The sequence below is a fragment of the Conger conger genome, chromosome 7 (assembly GCF_963514075.1).
Source record: "Conger conger chromosome 7, fConCon1.1, whole genome shotgun sequence".
NCBI lineage: Eukaryota > Metazoa > Chordata > Actinopteri > Anguilliformes > Congridae > Conger > Conger conger.
In genome coordinates, this window is record NC_083766.1 from 16991395 (window position 1) to 17011381 (window position 19987).

At 40.2% G+C, this 19987-nt stretch overlaps 1 protein-coding gene across 1 annotated transcript; it reads right to left on the reverse strand.

Moving 5' to 3' along the window:
- Nucleotides 1–5943: 5943 nt before the first annotated feature.
- LOC133132557 (matrix-remodeling-associated protein 5-like) lies at nt 5944–16386 on the reverse strand. The gene is made up of 7 exons (XM_061248034.1): nt 16196–16386; nt 15598–15727; nt 14637–15027; nt 12978–14252; nt 10812–11300; nt 8141–9044; nt 5944–7846 (listed from the first exon to the last, which is right to left on the reverse strand). The coding sequence occupies exons 1-7, from the start codon at nt 16384–16386 to the stop codon at nt 5944–5946; spliced, it is 5283 nt and encodes a 1760-aa protein (XP_061104018.1).
- Between the last annotated feature and the right edge of the window lie 3601 nt (nt 16387–19987).

Below are 19987 nucleotides of genomic sequence, written 5' to 3' on the forward strand. Positions count from 1 at the left end.
TAACAAGATTAGTTTGTACTGACGGGGAAAGACAGTTTCTGAGTATCTGTCAAAACAAGCAATAATTGATCACTGAGACTGAAACCAAACTCCCAACAGCAATAATAAATCTCATCAGATACCACTAACAAAGACAATTTTGCGGATGCTGCTCCACCATAACCAATGTTACCATTTGCAGCAAAGCCCGTTAATCCTGGTAAAAGTGTATGCAATAAATCCTCCTTTCACTTCCCTGAGTGTAACCTGAACACTAAAACTGCCTGATTCCAGTGCTGCAAATACAGTTTAGAAAGACATTAACTATTTTTCCACCATCTACTAACAAAAGATATTTACCTGTTCAATGAATGTTAAGAGTGCAATAGAAAGGGGATTTTTACGTTATTGTACCCACCCTGAAAAGCCCGCTTCCTTGCGTTTCCAATGGCAAGAGGTTTAAACAGATTAAAAATGACACAAGTACACACTTTCTGTCATTATGTACAGGGTGAGGCTACACAGTTAGAGATAGATGCCTGTTGAGGTAAACTTGGTTAATTGTTGCTGTATGGAGGAACATGAACATGTCGCTCCAGAGAATAATATATTCTGGGCTTGTTTCGCCGAGGTTGTAGGTTTGATCTTATCATGGTGGGGCACTGCCATGATATCCCATAGCAAGGTACCGTGGGCTCCAGAATTATCCTGCTCTCCTCCTAACCTAAGGATGAACTGTTCCAATAAATGCATGTACAGAACATGATCTGTGTAAGTCGCTCTGTGTAGGAGTGGATATGAAATGCTGAATGTAGATGTAATCAAGTAGAACTCCAAGGTCCTCACATTGACCACACTGGAAATGGTGGCAATTTCCCTGGCTCTGGAGTTTTGCCCAGGTCACCAGCAATCTGCAATGGCACTGACATCCATTCTGTTCTCAAAGCAAGCCCCGAATTCATTACATTACAGTACATTCCCCTTAGACATGAGATTGATCCAAAGATCTGGAGACAAGGAACACTGTGAAGTAATAGTGAGGTGCATTCAGAGCAAAGAGAAGAGAAGAAAGTCTGTCGGAAACCAGGCTCAGACTGTCCAATGACAGTAATAACCAGACTTTGACAAAGCACTTGTGCATCGGTGATCCCAGCATCTTGAAGTTGTGATAAATGTTTTCAGGGGGATTTAAATTGGTAGATTTAAGGGCTCATGCCAGGGTAATAAAGAATATTGAGAAACGCAGAATAAAAGTCAGACTTCCTTCCTTGTATTAAAAGGGACAAATCATCTTAGACAGGAGAAAGGGTGGATCTGGCCTTCCCAGAGTGATACCCATCCCATCAATGCCAATGTAAAGAATGGCCTGAATAATCTCTGAGACCCAGAAGCACCATAAAAGTGCTGGGAATTACAGAAACAACCCCTGTCTTATATAACAGCATAGGAGCTTTGAAATGGCATTAATCGTGATATAAGCTAAACCTTTGAAAAATGACTTTTATCCTATGCTCTGATGTAAGACTGCTTTGTGTATCAATTGAAGTGTTTTTGGAGTGGACTGAAGCTCTTTTTCTTGGGGATTCAATCCATGAACTCAGAGAGAAAGAAAAGTATTTGTCCTTGTATGACAGCCTGGCTTAATTACTTACCAATCTCTGTGCTTGAAAACCACTACAATTGAGCTGAAAAGAGATGGAGTCAACATCATTCAAATGATTATCATTGGATGGATAATTTAGCTGTATGACTTCATAGATAAAATTGGGTTATCATCAGGGTACAGGAAAATGGGAGAAGATGGAAAATAACATGTTTATTGTAATATGTTTATTTTCAAGGAACAAGGTCACATGGCTATCATGACATGAACCCACAAACATACAGTATATAAAGTCTGCTAAATGCATGTAAAAACCTGCATGTAACTATTTGATTAATTTCATATTACTGTACTTAGAAATGAAAAGTTACATTGAGTTAAATTTAATGTGCTGGAGTACAGAGTCAAAGGAACAGAAATTGTACCACTGTCCAAATACTTTCAGACCGCACAGTTCGCACCCTACACTGCTGAAGAGAAGGCAATAGGAAATGTAGGACTCTGTGTTACTGGTGCACAGTGAGAAGATGATGCTTCGCCAAGCTGAAAGGTCACGCAGAAGACTATGTTACTGGAGAGGTAGGCTCTGCCTATTGTACCTACATGCTGATCCTAGCAGAAATGTACAGAGTGTAAAAAGAGTCTTTCTTCAGCAGATTGGAGGAGGGAGGTAAAAACATATTTTGGAGTTTGGAAACCAGTGCTTCAAAGGCTTGCAAATCCTGAATATACTGTGTTATTGCAGGGATAAAGGGCATTATGTTTTGCAGGCATTACAATAATAAAGCATGTCAAGGATTTGTTTTTATCTTGGTGCTCTGGAGCTTTCTGAACTGTGAAGCAGCATAACACATACAGAGGTGACCATGAGGACACATGCTATTTACACAGTGTAGAAAAATGTATGAGAAAAAAAAAGAATCCTGCGAGGGAAGTAAATGTTTCACCAGGCTGCTGAATCAGTCCACTCATAAAAAGAACACTGAGAGAAATGACCTAAAAACACATTTTAAAGCACTTATAGATAAAGAAAGGGTCTCTATAGTGCCTGTGAAAACAAAATGTTATGAGGCATGAGGTGAAGGGAAGGGATTATGTTTACCAATGATCAGGATAATGGTTATTTCAGAGTAGAGTGTGATGTACAATACCAACATCTGTACATATGTTCTGCTCAAAGTGCAAAGGCTGCCTTAATCTATGCGATTATGTTAAAACAATATTAATTGCAACAAGACAATAGATAACCTACTTGAAATGTATTGAGCAGGGCCCAAATACCCTCATCGGTCTGCACTGACTCGTATCAATTGTCTATAAGACCAATACACGACTGCAGTACAATAGAGCTGGCCCATCTCTGCACAATTTTAGTCCCCTGTGCATTGTTTTAACAACCTATCAGCTTTTTATTATTGGCGCAGATATACCAATAAATGCTTACTGCTTCAGATCCTAAGCTAATTTTCTGTCAAACCTGTGCTTATTGTCATATTAATAAATGGCACTGATATTTCCATGTATTGTCTTCAGTTCTTACTATTGTTTTGGTACTTTGCTTGTGTAATGATCGCCAAGGTTAATGTTTCTCACGCCTTCAAAGATACAGGGAACCATAAACTATCAGAAAGAAAAAAATGAAAAGAGGTAACAAAGAGGCTATAACCAATAGAATGGGACAAGCATTCTATACGTAAGCCTCTATGAACATGTGAAACACCCAAACTAACATGGCACTTTATACTTCAGTCCCAAGAAAATGAAATGCGCAATGACAGTTATGTGAAATAAATTAGCAATTGAAGTCACGCCTTATGTCGCTTGACATAATACATGCTCTCAGTGATCACTTTATTAGGTAGACCTGTACACCAGCTTGTTAATGTACATATTTAATCAGCCAATCATGTGGCAGCAACTAAATGCATGAAAGCAGGTTCAGCTGTTTTTCTGACCAAATGTCAGAATGGGGAACAAATGTGATCTAAGTGACTTTGACCGTGGAATGATTGTTGGGGTTTGAGTATCTCAGAAACTGCTGATCTCCTGTTATTTTCACGCACAACAGGCTCTAGAGTTGGCAGAGAATGGTGAGGAAAAACACAAATCATCCAGTGACAAGCAGTTCTGTGGGCCAAAATGCGTTGTTAATGAGAGAGGTCAGAGGAGAAGGGCCAGACTAGTCAAAGCTGACAGGAAGGTGACAGTAAGGCAAATAACCACGCATTACAACAGTGGTATGCAGAAGAGCATCTCTGAACACACAACGTCTCAAACCTCTAAATGAATAGGCCACAGCAGCAGAAGACTTAAGACTAATAAATACCTAATAAAATGCTCACTGAGTGCACACCCAAAATGCCTGTACCAATAGTTATGAATGATTTAGAAAGCTATTATTCTGCTATAAAGGGGTTATACATCATGGAGCCTTTTGGTTAAAATATGAATGGTAAAGTGTGACCAATTATTTTTTCAATTTAAACATATGCACGCACCTGCAATTTCTGCAATTGACTTTTTTTGCATAAAGAATAAAATTGTGTGTTAAACTGGAATTTTATTTTTAATGATATGGGTCCCATTATGTACTTACAGCATTTCACAGCAAGAACATCATACCAAAAGTCAAACATGGTGGTGGAAGTGTGATGGTGTGGGGATGCATTGCTGCCTCAGGACCTGGAATATTTGCCATTATTCAAGAAACAGTGCATTCTGCTCTGTACAAGAACATTCTGGAGAATATCTGGTCACCTGTCCATGAGCTGAAGCTGAAGTGTAATCGGGCTATGTAGCAAGACAGTGATCCAAAGCACAAAAGCAAGTTCACATCTCATTGACTGAATATCATCAAAATGAAAGTTTTGGAGTAGCCTTGAAGAATGGTGTGGTCGGACCTGAAAAGAGCAGTTTGTGCTTGAAAGAGTGAACATGTGAAGACTGATATAAAATTATAGAAAGTGTTTGATTGCAGTTATTGCTGGAAAAGGGGGTGAAACCAGTTATTAAATTTAAGTGGGCAATTACTTTTTCACAGGGGTGACATGGGTGTTTGTGTTTACTCACTTCCGTCTAATATTATGTTTTGCCTAAAGACCTAAAAGATTTTCAGTGTGAAACACAATAATACAGGAAATTAGGAAGGGGGCAAATCAAGGCACTGTACAGCATAATGCGGAAGCTAAATCCTGCTGCTCTAAATCCTGTTACAGCTTGTCTGTCAACTTGCTTAAACCCAGTAAATAAGCATATAGACAGGAATATTTGGTATAATAGGTATTAGGTATTGAAAATGTGATTTTTTTAATGCAATCCACTACTTGCTGAAAGGAACCTATAATGGTAAAAGGCTTTAGCAGGAGATTAGCAGTACCTTACCACCATCTGGTGGAAAAAATAAGATACTGCAACTTACTGTCGTCATCTCAAAATGAATTATTTTTACAAATCACAAGTATTCTCTTGAAGATTCAAATTCCCAAATCAGATAATACTGAGACTAAAGATTGTAGTAAAATATTTTTTTCCCATTTATTCCCAAAAAAGGAATAAGTAATCATCTCCATGGCACTCACAGAGGGTTAATAAAGCAGGGGGAACATATTAGATAGTGGGTCCCTCATTTATTTATTTAAATAACTTGTAAAAAGCGCTATTCAATGAAAATTTATTTGATTTTATAAATATAGTAAATATACTGTATAAACATTACACAGCCTGTAAGACAAGGAGCTCTTTCAATGTACTGAATACATTATTTACTATATTATAGTATTATTATTATTATAGTGTGAAATAAACCTTCAGTTTGGCAACATGACATTGATATAAGAAAGTACACAGTACATGAATTACATGACATTCAGCAATAAAAAGAATATATTGGTCATACATAAAAATAGTTGCATATTTCACAAATGCATTCATGTAATACATACGCATTATTTATTATTTTATAAAGATATGACTGCAGTGTTTTTATGAAATAGAAACATAGGAACTTTGTATATGCAAGGGTCACATGAGTACCTTTGTGATACACAGTAATTCTGATGTTGTTTTGGCTTCTGTAGACATTTGAAATGTTTTCCCCCTTTTGTCCCCAAATTGGAATACTCAGTCATGCTTTATGCAAGACTCTTCACATAAAGTGTTGAGCTGACAAAGACATGAGGCAATTCTAGACCAATTTGGTTTCACCCCGTGTGGTTGTTGGCCATGGTCAGCATTCGCATGTTCCTGATTCAATACCAGAAAATGGGGCCCACGGAAAAGTGCCTCAACAGGACAAGCCACCCGCAGCCCCAATTATACCCAATTGTATGGTTTTATATATATACAGATATATATGCTGCTTCTCATAGTACTTGAATGTATGTGGCTTTGAAGTCCATTCCCACAGCACTTCTTGCATTGCATTTATAAGTCCCTGAATGTGTTAGCATTGGATTTTGTATGACTAGGCTGCCCTCAGCAGTAATATGCATTCCATTCTGTGCTGTGATGGGGCTGGTCGGGGTGAGACTGGTGCTTCCTGGTAGAGTCCATGAGATGTCAGGTTTAGGTATTCCAACAGCTCTGCACCTGAGCATCGCAGCAGAGCCCCTGTTCACCACGATGATTGAGGGAAACACATTGGTGATACGCGGAGGATACACTGTTACTATAACCGTATGTGATAGTGTGGATGAGCCAAATGCATTTGTGGCTTTGCAGGTGTAGGTCCCTCCGTCAACGGTGGCAGCTTCACTTAGCTCCAGTGCACCATTTCCTAAGTAGGCCACCCGTCCAATGACCTGAGGCTTCCTGAGGATGCGGCTGTTGGGGAGAGTCCAGGAAATGGCGGCCTGTGGCCAAGCATCAACTGGACAAGGTAGGTTCAAATTCTGTCCAAATGAAATCCTCACAGATGTAGGCTTACCCTGAATCCAAGGCTTCCATCCCTGTTCAAGAGAAAACTGCTTCTGAGCCTTCCCTGCTGTGTTATTTGCCAGGCACCGGTAAACTCCCATGTCACCATTCCCTGGCTGCAGGATGTGCAAAAACCCATTGGCAGGAATGTGATGGAAACGCTGGAGCCTGACACCAGCTATCAACACTGTGCTATTGGGCAGCACCCACACAAGCTCTGGGGTTGGGTTTCCACTGGCATAGCATGCTAGAGTGACCTCAGCGCTACCCGGCTTAAAGGAGACAACCTCAGTGTTTGCCGTAGCGAAGCTTGGCTTTTCTGTGAGAGATTTCACTTTGAGATCGATCTCCAGCCTGGCTTCACCCAAGCTGTTCTGTGCCCGGCAAACATACTGACCCTCATCTGTTTTTCTCAGGTTATGCAGCTCTAGACTCCCATTTCTATAGACCCGGAACCTTCCGCCCAGGTAAGGCGTGGGCAGGTTGATTCCAAAGGAAGTGGTCCAGGTGACACGTGGCTCTGGCAGGCCCTCTGCTTTGCAGTCAAGCAGCAGAGTTTGATGAAACACTGCTGAAACCTTCGCAGCAGTCCTTCCTACTTGTCTGTTTATCCGAGGTGATCCTCCCTCCACTTCCAGATGCACATTCTTTACATCGTATCCTGCCAAGCTTTTGGCCACACAAGCATAGTTGCCCCGGTCAGCTGAGCCTAATTTTCTGATAATCAGTGTGCCATCTCCCAAGATCTGGTACCTGATAGAAGATGTGGCAATGGTGGCATTACTTGGTGAATACCATGTGATTGTAGGGGTGGGTTCCCCGGATGCTTGACACTTTATTTGTACAGGCTTTCCAAGCAGGCCCCAGATGGACACCTCATCCTTTGACAAGATTCTTGGAGAGTCAGGCAGCAGATGAATCCTGACCTTCATGACGTCTTGCCCGAATGTATTCCTAGCATTGCATGTGTAGTCACCTTCATCCCCCCTACTTATCTGTTTCAGAAGGAGGGTGCCATTCTCAAAGACAATGAAATTGTGAGACAACTCCCCTTCATATTGGAGGGTACTTTTGACAATTGTACCTTCTGGAAGGGTCCAAGACACCTCTGGAGCTGGAAACCCAGAGGCTAAACAGTCAATCTGAAAACTGTCCCCATATGCAACTCTCTTGTGAACAGTGGTGAAGCGTTTGATCTTTGGTGGGCTTGGAAGGACCTCTACCTGAAATAGCTTGAAGTCCTGGCCATGAGGCGTTAGGAACAGGCAGAGGTAGCTGCCTGCCTCCTTCTCTGTGAGCTGCTGGATTCTGAGTGTGCTGTTGGGGAAAGCAGTGATGGATCCCTCAGAGCTGAAAAGAAGTACATAGTATTAAACTTACTTGAAATATCCATATGTCTTGAAACTATTCATATTCAGTTTTAGTTTTCACTTCAGTTAATTGGCAGTGGTTGTTGAACTTACTGTAGATACATTATTTAAACATTACAATACAACCTTTCATCTAAGTGAAGAAGCAATCATGGAGCAATTTTGGATATTATGTTATTGTATTCCGTTTTTTTCAAGAAATAAGATTAACGTAAATAAAGTTTTCTTTATCATTTGCATATATAGAATATCATAGCTAAGATAGCAATCATACCTGTTTTGATAATCCAGGAACATTCCAAAGGGAAGTCTCCAGAGCGCACCATGTTGTGAAGTTGCAGACCCTGAGCAGTGCAAATACACGGTGGAGCCATACATCCCTGTGATTCTATGTTGCAGTGGCAGAGGTTGTTGGGTGCTGGAGTTCTCCTGTTTTACCTCCACCCGTACCACTCTCCTGGTAGCACCTGCACGGTTGGTGGCAGAACATTGATATGTTCCTGAGTCAGTCAGTGAAATGTTTCTCACAAAAAGTGTCCCATTGGATAAGACAGAGATCCTACCCCTGATGACAGGGAAAGCTTTGCCTTTCTCTTCATCAGGAATGGTCCACTGAATTGTGGGCTTTGGTTCCCCTATTGCTGTGCAGTGGATGTAGGCATTGCTCCCTGTGGGCAATACAATAACTTCAGTTGCTTCTTCATTGATAGTGGGTGATGAATTTACCACATGGATGTGGTAAGTTAGTGTGTCTGCTCCAGCTGTGCTGCTGGCTATGCATTTATACTGTCCTGTACTTGATAAGTGAGCTACTTTGATGCTTAGCGTGCCATTGGTCAGAACTGAGACTGTGTTATGCAGAAGGCCCCTGCCCTGTACTATTTTTCCATCTGGAAGGATCCAGGAGATCTGTGCTTGTGGCTTGCCCTCTGCCATGCAATCCAGGTATATAGGATGTCCCACATACACCAACATATCTGTTGATTTTGGTGGCACAATTTTTGGAGGCTGGTTCATCACCAAAAGGGTGATGATCACTTGATCTGACCCAAATGCATTCTTCGCTGTGCAAAGGTACTGACCTCTGTCCTGCAGCTGAACAGTTTTTATCATAAAAGTGCCATTTCTCAGAACTTCGAATCTTTCACCATTCTTTGTGCCTACTTCAATTGTAGCACCTGTTTAGAAAGAGCAGGAGGAAACAAGATAGTTTTCAAATTGGTATATTTTTTGTCTGCATGTATAAGTGCATTTAATATACAGTAGCATGCAGTAATATTAAACAGAATGATAATAGTTGCAATCATATACATACAGACAACAGCAATTCCATGGAATGTTATTCTATTTTGTTGCACTACAGTCAATGATCTTTCAGTAATAATCTGTTTAAAGAACTATATGATAGCCAGCCAATCTTGTTGGGAATGTATTGTACTTTCTAATGACATCATATTCTGGGTTATTTTTGCTGGACATCAGGCATTAATCGTTTCCTATTATCGAGTGACTGACAAAATGCCATGTGTGAGATGGCTTACACAGTACATACAAAGATATAGAAAGCTGTAGCAAGATGGCTGAGCAAACAGCTATGCCAAGTCAACTTACACTTCAAGTCCATTGAAGTGAAGATTGCAGATCCAGTGAAGATTGCAATAAAAAATATCAGGGCCTTAACTGCATAGTGGTCTTTTAATTTGAACACCACAAGTACTATACAATGCTTCTCTTCATGAGAAGCTGTACAGAAATATACACTCACCGAGCACTTTATCAGGAATAACAATCCTTACTTTATTACTTTATTACACCTACTTATTAATGTGATTATCTAATCAGCCAATTGTGTGGCAGCAGTGAAATGCCATCAACCATCAGAATGGGGAAAAATTTGACCGTGGAATGATTGTTGATGGCAGACAGGGCAGTTTGAGTATCTCAGAAAATGCTGATCTCCTGGGATTTTCACGCACACTAGTCTCTAGAGTTAGCAAAGAAGGGTCCAAAAACAAAAAAAATTCCAGTGAGCAGCAGTTCTACAGACAGAAATGCCTTGTTAATGAGAGAGGTCAGAGGAGAATGGCCAGACTGGTCAAAGCTGACAGGAAGGTGACAGTAACAAACACATTATAACAGTGGTATGCATTTCTGAACACAACACGTGATAACTCGTGGATAGGCTACAGCAGTAGAAGTCTAAAAAAGAAGTCTAATAAATACCTAAAGTGCTCACTGAGTGTATAACGTCAGCTAATCGTTTGCTAGTTTGGACTCCATATAACCTGGGTAGCTACAGTGAGGCTTTCTGTTAAAGTTGAATTGGGTATTGTTAGCTTAGTAGGTAGCCAAATTCTGGGTAACTCCATGAATAAAATGTAATTTTGCTGTGTTATGTGACTGAAGAGACAAACGGCATTGATTCTGTGAAGCAGATGGTATTTGCTGGCTCGTTTGTTTCCACAGCATTCCTGATTTAGCTAATGGAATCAATACATTCAAAACTATACGTAGTGGAGAACACATTTTCTAACATTTTGTAGCAATACAAGTATCCTAATAACATGGAAATGCCCCAATGAAGAAATTAAATGTAACCTATGGAAAAAATGGGAACATTGCTTCTGGTTTCATGGGAGAGCTGTTTCATCACTGATATAATGTTATATATTTTTATTATTAATAAAAAAGCAAGAGAGGGTCCAGTTCCACTTCTGCATCGGTCAACTCATATAGTTTCTGCCACACATACTCCCCCTTTTTAGACATTTATATACAATATAGTACCCCACTGTTTGTTCTTATTCTGTTAAATTAGCTATGTTTGGCTCAAGTGCATCACATTCACATCCACTTTTCACATTCCACAGTAATATACTGCTTTGAAAAAGCATTGATCCATTGATCCAACAATGTATTATCTAAAAAATGAAATTGCTTCCTACCTGTGGAGACTTTGGTCCAGGAGAGGCTGGGTCTTGGCTCTCCCAATGACTCACAGGGCAGAGACACATCTGTCTCTATGAGGGCTGACAAACTGTTGGTATTAACTGAAGAAATCTTTGGCTTCCTTCCACTCTCAATTAAACTTGGGGAGGGCAAAACGTTATTTAATTTCTTGGGTCCCTGATGGCTGTAGTGCCTTTGGCTATAATTCTGGATTGTGGAGTGTGCCTGATTTGTAGCTAACAGAGAATATGCTGGGGTCACAGCACTGTACATTGTCATAGGAGTTGGCAGGGGCCTAGGATTAAAAATATTTGCTTTTGGTGTTATATTCTTCCCTGCTTGTGAAAGACGATAGGCATTGAGTTTGTGTTGTCTGTATCTGTTTCTGAGTCTGGAAAACCATCCAAAGTCTTTAATCTTGCTGGCTTCTCCAGTTTTAGGAGGATGAAAGGTCGGAGGTGTTGGTGTTCTTCCCTCAGGGAATACTGATCTCGCAGTGAGAGCCGATAAATTTCTAGGGAGAACTGTGATTCCTTGGGGGACAGTGACCCCAGCATCTTGACCTTTTGGGAAAAGGATATCCCATGATCTCTTTGGGGCGGACGTGTGCTCCTGTGAACTTTTAAAGGAAGACCATATGGGAACATGATTGGGATGGGGCCAGGCAGTCGGTGGGGCTGTATCCTTCCCTTGGATGTACCGTTGCAAGACCCAGGGGTTACCTGCTTTGACTTCAGGAGATATGGAGCTCTCCAGTACAGAAATTAAGGAGTCTTCATTCAATTTGTTTGCTTTCAGATTTTCCCCCTCCACATAGAAATAATATCCACTTCTTACAGGATGATATGCCTTTTCAATTGTCCTTGAATTCTTTGAAATGGTTTCTTTTTCTGTACTTGATGAATATTCAGGTTCTTGACTGTAAACTGTCAAAGCTGGATGTGGAGTCACACTCTGCACTGAAGGGACCGTCTTGCTCACCAATGAGCTCACTGCAGTAGTCACGGACGGTGACTCAGTGCTGCTGGGGTCTGAGCGTCCCATGACTCTGCTCTGCTGAAATATAAGCATGCCGTCTGATGTTGTCCAGGTCTGAGTTGATATTTTATCAGCTTTTCCAAAAGGCCAAAGGACATTGCCTCTGTTTAAATTCAGCTGCCTGCTATCTTGTTTGTGTACTTCAGCAATATGAAACTTGTTTTTAATAAGATCTGTCACTCCTGTAGATAGTTCATGTTTTACAGAGCCCTGAAATGCATTATGATATGGTGTAGATTGTGTGTTAGAATTATAGATTTTGTTCCTGTACTTTTCTGCATGTGATGTGGGGCCGATGTGAATTTGAATGGGATTTGCTGTAGCAGTCAAAAGATTAGCTTCTGAAGCCGAACTATATTGTTTACTTGTGCTTTTCATGATATTGGAGCCTCCAGGCAATTTTGCGTTATCAGTGTGGATCGTATTTGTCTCTGGGACTCTGACAGAGGCCTTTTGAGAGAAACGGCTGGATTGAATCCTGGGTTGAAGTGGTCTCCTGCGTCTGTGGTGGGGCCATCTCCTGGGTGTCACAGGACCTTTTCCCATATAACCAACAGTGACAGAGGCTGGACTTACCAAAGACATTTTAAAAATACCTGATTCTCCACTGTCTTGGTAAATAGTAGTTGTTTGGTGTTTTGGGGTCTCTGTTATGTATAACATTGGGACTTGCAATTTAAATATAGTTGATACAAAGTCAGTCTTGGTCATATTTACAATATCAGTACCTGAACTAAAACTTTTGGTCGGAATAGTGGTAGTGGCAGTCCTGTCTGTTGTAGTAAAAGTTGCTGTTGTGTGAGTATAAGTGGAAGTTATTTGCTGTGGTATTTGCTGGACAACTGGAGCTTTTAATCTGAATCTTGCTTTGTTTTGAGTCCAATGACTGAAATCGAGTATTTTACCAGACTTGTTGGTCTTCCTTTTGCTGTCAATTACCTTTTCATCATTGTCCTGATGCAAAGCCACCAAAGAGCTATCATGCCCTCCCATCACATGAGGGCATTCTGTTTCTGGACATCCTGACCCCTCATCCATAATCCTCCCTTGAGTTTCAGAAGTGCCACCTCTTTTTGGTTCCTTGTTTGTTTCACCAGCACTCAGACGTTTAGGATTTATTTTACCTCTGATCACGATCCGGTGAGATAGCATATCTGCCCCATAGAGATTGACAGCCAAACAGCTATATACCCCATCATCCTCATATGTGGCATTTATAATAACTAAGCTCCCATTAGACAATATTTTGATTCTACCTTCTGAAGATGATGGCCACAAGATTGTATTTGTTGGTAGGTGCCAGGTCATGTCACTGGGTTCAACTGAAGACATGGAGCAGGGCAGAGTAAGTGATTCTCCACTATCCAATGACATTTCTTTGCCATTTATGTGATCAGAGCTAAGCACCCTCTCTTTTACAAATACCCTAAAGGACATTATATCCACATCAACCTCAGAACGTACAAGGCAGTGATACAGGCCAGAGTCAGATGGGCTCGCTTTGTGTATAACCAGTTTGTCATTTTCAGAAATAGCAATTCTGTCATACGATGTGTTTAAAATGGAAAAATCTGGGAGCATCCATTCAACAGATGCTTGTCCAGAACTTGACACTTCACAATCCAGACTGACACCGGAACCTTCTAGAACAGTATGTACCTTCCCTGGTGTCCCTCTATGGACAAACGCCCAGTTGCATTTGGTAACCCTTTGCTCCTCCCATACACTTATTCGCTTTGAAATAAAAGTAGAGAAGTTCAGAACGAGCGTTTTACTTGTAGATTTACGCCTGTTCAATTGAAGTTTTAGTAGAGGCTGTAACAGCCATGTTGGTTCAGCTGAAAAATATCCTCTGAGATCTGTAAAGTATGGGGCGTCTTCAATGAATGCCTGAGAGTACTGAAAAGTGGCTCTTGAAGCATTTTCTTGCCTAAGCCCCTGGGTGAGGATGGCTGGTCTCTCATAATAATAGGCGATCAGTCTCCAGAGTTGCTGAAGATCATCTCTGTTAATCTCACACTCCAGCAAGCTCATCAAAGTCACATTGAGTGCCAACCGACTTGGGAACCTTAGCTTTTGCCAGCTCATGGTAGATCCTTCGGCCTGACGCCTCACAACACAGTCAACATGTGCCATGTTGCTGTGGCTGTCAGACAGCTTGAAGGTGATATGACCCAAAGGAGGGTCAAGGTCTTTGATGTATGGGATGTCAGAGGTGGTGTCCAGCCAGACTGTGCTGTCTCTTAGCTTCAGTGGAGATTGTAAAGTCGGCCTATCACAGGAGAGCTGGGAAGTTGACAGCTGGAAGACCTGGCTGTTGTTTAGGGTCTGAGGTGAGGAACACATGGCACAGTTCACACTCGTGCCAAACCCTTCTTCATTGAGACATTTAATCACCCCTGTGAAGACAAGACGGAGAAGGGGTGCCAGTTATTTTTTAATCAGCTTGGTGATTGGTTTCCTTGATGAACTTTACGATAGTTAAATCTTCAGATTGCCACAGCAGGAAGTATTTGTCATTGACTTCCATGCAGCTAATAAAGCTTGTTTATGAGAAGCAAATTTAAACGTCTAATTTTGTCTAGTAACTGGAATGTGATGTTTTAATCAACAATTCCTGAAATATTCAATAAATATTCAGAGAGTGAAAGCTGACAAATTGATTTTGTTATATTTAATACAAATAAATAACACAGTCATGAAAAAATAGTTAATTGCTTTCATTTCATGCATTATTCTCAGGAATATAAAAGCACATTAAAACAAATCTTAGGCATTCATACCCTTATTCTTGTTATTCCACTGTAAAAGCCACTGCAGATTGCAATCACATGCCCATGGGTTGCCATATACAGATAGTGCTTCCAGCTTATTTAGATCCTGTAAGGTACCTGGGAGCAGATACCTCAACTGGTTGTCTGACAGGTGGAGGTAGCGAAGGCTAGAACCCCAGAAATTCCCTAGAAAGTACAGGGTGACAAAGGTGTGGGGGTGCAGGTCTCTCAGCCGGTTCCCTTCCAGGTTTAACAGTGTCAGGGATGTCAGCCCGCTGAATGAAAATGGTTCGATGAACTCAATGCTGTTGTGATCCAAGTAGAGGCTCACCAATCTTGACAGGCCTTCAAAGATACCGAGAGTGATGTTTCTCAGCTTGTTGTGACTTAACTTCAAAATCTGTGGAGGATACCAGCAGCCGATCAATGTACTGTATGTAAATACTGTTCTAGTGAAGAGAGGTAGATTTAAGCAATAACTCATGACAGGCCGTGGTATATAGAAATTTTATCACAGTTAAGGGGCATGGTTCGGCCTGATGCGCAGCGGAGGGTCGCAACCCCCGTAGCTGTGATAAAATGTCTATATACTACATCTTGGAGTGAGTTATTGCTTTTATAAAACATAATAATATCAATGTTATAGACACAATCAAAACTGTTTTTATGAACAATTTAATTACAAGAATAATTTACAAGAAAATAGTTCCTGCTGCTGGCAGATAGTGCCAGGCGGTTGCTTTACTCGCTGGCTAGAAAACAAGAGTTTTAGCCTTTTTGATGTTTATTTGTACACTCTCATTGTGCAAGCACTGAAAAACTGTCCAACATCAGTGGGATCACAGTGTAGGTCTACTCATTTTTCATGACATAAACTTTGTGAATGATTGCACAATAAAAGTTTTTTTACATGTGTAGATACCAACACACATGTTTCAGGTTAAACAAAGACCCAATTCCCCAGTCATACCCACAGGGAGCGGAGGTTGTAAAAGGCTCTCGAGGACAGCGACTGAATGTCATTTCCATGAAGCATTAACATTTCCAGACTCCTGAGCGTTCTGAACTCTGAGCCATCCAGAGCCTGTATGTTGTTGTAGCTGGAGATGGAAAACCAAGTAAGGTTTCTCCAGAGGCAAAATTAAATAACAATAAAGGACAAATAACACTTTGCCATGGTGTTGAGATTCAGAAGGATATGTAATGCCCATCAAAGATTAGACACAGCAATGTCATCGGTATCATGCAAACACATCTGACATTTCCAGGATTTGAATTGTTTGTCACTTTTACTAACTTTATGGTTTAGTCACATGGAATTTTGAACCTTATAAGTTATTGCTTTAGACATTTATGGGATATTGAGCTGAAAGTTAACTTTCAAATACATTTACATGGACACACAAGGTTTTTGCATGACACAAGGGGTAGATTTATATAACTGTACAAAAGGACCTTTCATCAATACATCAAAGCAAAACTTTCAGATTTCCCTCATAAATAAACATGACAAGTGGCATAAGACCCAGTGGCACAAGGTGAGTTATTGGTGTGAGGACGCAGCCTACCCAAGGTTGAGACGTTGGGTGTCCCTGGGTATGGCAGGTGGGAGAGAGTTGAGATCGCTGAAGGTACAGAGCACCTCCCGAGAGCCAGGGCAGCTGCAAGACCCGGGGCAGGCTTGTGTCATGAGGGGCAAAGCCAGGAGCATTGGCAGCAATGCCACAGCCCAAAGATGAGAGAGGCAAATGACCGTCATCTCTCTATGACAACATAAGGTTGGTTTCACTTGGTCCAGCGACTCACATATCCACTATTCAATTGGTGGGGATAAGTCATATCAACGTTGATTCTAAATACAACCTGCAGGATTAAATTTTGGAGAACAAAAGCACTTGGTTGTTTGAGAAATGAGAAGCATTACACAATACATGTTTTTGTCTGAGTCCACAATGTACACACTGGAAAAATGTTTTAACATCTATACAACAAATGAAAGAGATAAATATTAAATTAGTAGCCCTGGTCTGATGCAATATTGTCTTGATATGAGAAAGCAAGCAAGGAATCGGGTACAGGAGCAATACCCTATTTTTAAGTTGGTCTACATGAACTACGTATATCCTGTGATATTTTAAAGTCGTACACCGAGCAGTTGCCTAGAGCATTTTTTTGGCTTTTATCCATTTTTAACTGCTCTGCTCTGTCCTATTATCTGTGGCTGCTGGAGCCCAAACCCAGGTGCAGTTAGCCCTATGGGGCTGGGAGCTTTTATATTTTATTCTCTTTTAACATTTTAATCATACATTTTACTAAACTGTTCCCCTCATTGTGGGGTTTTATTATTTATTCATAATTCTGCCATTTTACTCTCATTGTGGGCTTTTATTATTGTTTCTTTTTTGTAAGGTCATTTTATTTACCATTGAAACAGTAAGCAGTGGATAAGTAGGCCTATATATTTGTGGGTATAGAAAGGATTTGTAAATGAAGGAACTTAAATGCATTAGCAAGCTAGAAAATGAAAACAAAAGAGGTTTTATTCACTTTCATATTTTCTGTATGATGTTCCAAACAGCTTGTTTTGAGAAGCCTATTGTTTGGGAAGCCTTCTTTGACTGAAAATGGCTTCCTTGACTTTTATTGGAACTCTGGACCTCATGTTGGCTAACACCAAAGGCAAACAAAAACCAAGAATCAAGATTAAATACTGAAAGAAAGCCTTCTTATACAGTACCTGCACCTGCAAGTGACTGAATACACCTGACTAATCAGAAACAGCTAAGTGTGGAGATAATTTATTATTCCTATATGGATCACAAGATATGGATGTAAATACCCTGAAATTAAAGGTGATAGTCTGCACCTCATATACTCTCACTGAACACCTTATTTGGAACACCTGTATGCCTACTATTTCATGCGATTATCAGCCAATTGTGTGGCAGCAGTGCAATGCATACAATCATGCAGATACGGATTAGGAACTTCAGTTAATGTTCAGATCAACTATCAGAATGGGGAAGAAATGTGATCTATCTGACTTTGACTGTGGAATGATTATTGGTGCCAGACAGGGTTGTTTGAGTATCTCAGAAACTGCTGATCTCCTGGGATTTTTACGCACAACAGTCTCTAAAAAAACATCCAGTGAGCAGCAGTTCTGCAGGCAGAAACACCTTGTTAATGAGAGACTTCCGAGGAGAATGGCCAGATTGGTCAAAGCTGACAAGAATGTGACAATAACCACATATTACAACAAACGCATCAAACCACTAAGTAGATGGGCTACAGCAGCCATTGTTTCATTTCAAATCCAACGTGCTATGGTAGAGAGCCGAATGAACAGAAATTGTACCACTGTCCTTATGGATAGTTATGGACTGCACTGTAGGCTACAATTTGACTTACAATTTGAGCCTATTTCACTTAGATCCTAGGAGTGTCAAGGAGAATTTGTATTTGATTGCGCAATTGTTGCAAATTAAGCTTGTGAAACAAGAAGAGGAGATACACTGCATTTGTCTACTTCTATTCTATAAGTGTGAAATAGGCCCATTGAAACCTACCCACCAAATATTTAGTATATGAACAAACCTAGAATTCTCAGCCATGGAGGAGGGTTGGCCATTTTTCTTAGGAGTAACCTGAAGTCTTCACCTCATTCACTTCACCTTTGAATTACTTATATTCACTTGTTTTTGCAAAAATGTTTTTTTGTGGTAGAGTACAGAGCTCCAAAAAACAACAGTGCTTTCCTCCTAGAATTCTTCTCATTTATGTCAGAGATGGTTCTTCAGTATGACAAAAAATTGATTCTTGGTGATTTCAATATTCACCTATTGAATATTGAAATAAGGCCCCATTCATTTTCAGGGCTACACTCTTGATCTTGTTTTGTCTCTTGGCTTAAACCTAAAAAATGTACTCACAAATGATGGACAGTGAGGTCCATATTGGGACAAAAACATATATTTTTATTTGTCTCTGAAATCCACAATTTTAGATTTGCAATCAAGCAATTCACATGTGATTGAAAGGCACATTCTTAGTCTTAATTAAAAGGTATTTTCATACATTTTAGAAAATTTGGATCATTTGTTATTGACCACCTTAGAGACTGTGTGAGCAATGAGGATACTGTGGAGATTGGTTCAGCTCCTATCTCACTGGCAGTCTTCTCAGTCTCCATTAGTGAGTTTGTATCTTCTCTCTATTAGACCCTTAGGGGTCTATTGTAGGGCCAGTTCAGTTTTCTATTTATATGCTCCAGCTTGTCCATATCACTTCAAAATATATCTTTTCATTTTTATGCTGATGACACACAGCCTTACCTCTCTGTAAAGCTGAATGAAGGAGCAACCTTAGCTGCTTTTCATGGCTGCTTATATGACATCAATACAGCACAACATTTTCTGCAGCAGAACAGAGATAAAATTCTGCAGCAGAACAGTAACCTAATCCTCTTGATAAGGTTACTGCAATTGTCTATATGTTGGCTTCAGTAGTTGTGCACTGTCTAGGCTCCAACTTCAAAATTCAGCAGCAAGTTGCATTTAAGAGCAGTCAAATTACACCCAATCTTTGCCACACTCTCTTCCTGTTATTTTTAGAAATGATTTTCTAATTTTATTAATTACTTTTAAACTTTGCATGGCCTGGTCCCTACCAATATTTCTGAACTTTTAGTGCCTTCTAGTTCTGGGAGATTGGTCAGGTCCTCCTTACTGTCCAGTGCTCCAGGCTAAAAACTAAAGGTGATAGCTCCTTCTCTGGAGTTAACATTACAAAGGCAGGGGGAGTTAAAAGTTTAAGTCTCTTAAAAACACATTGTTTTGCATTAGCTTTTTGTAGAATTATATTTCCATTTTATGTTATAAAAAGCACACTTATCCTTGGTTATGGGTATGCACTTTGCACTTTGTTGTATGTCGCTCTGGATAAGAGCGTCTGCCAAATGCCATTAATGTAATGTAATGTAAATGTTCTTACCATTCTTATTTTAAATATAATTGTATCCTTTTCAATGCTGTCTATGTTTTGTTGGTCTAATTTGATGCTCATGTGTTACTTATATTTTATCATTGTTATTATTTTGGAAAGTGCTTTGAGTAACATGTCCTGAAAAGCGCTATATAAATAGTATAAAAGTATTATCATTATGAGCCCGATCTGTGAAATGCAACATACTCCTTCAAAATCTGTTTTGTATTCAGGGAAATTCTTGAACTAACGGTTATTTTATGGTTTCTTCATTTTCATGCATTGAGAATGCATTCATGCTTAAGCAAAGGAACCATTTGACCTCAGCACTGATGAGTTTAACATTGGTGAATTTCACACACAAGGGTGGATGGGTT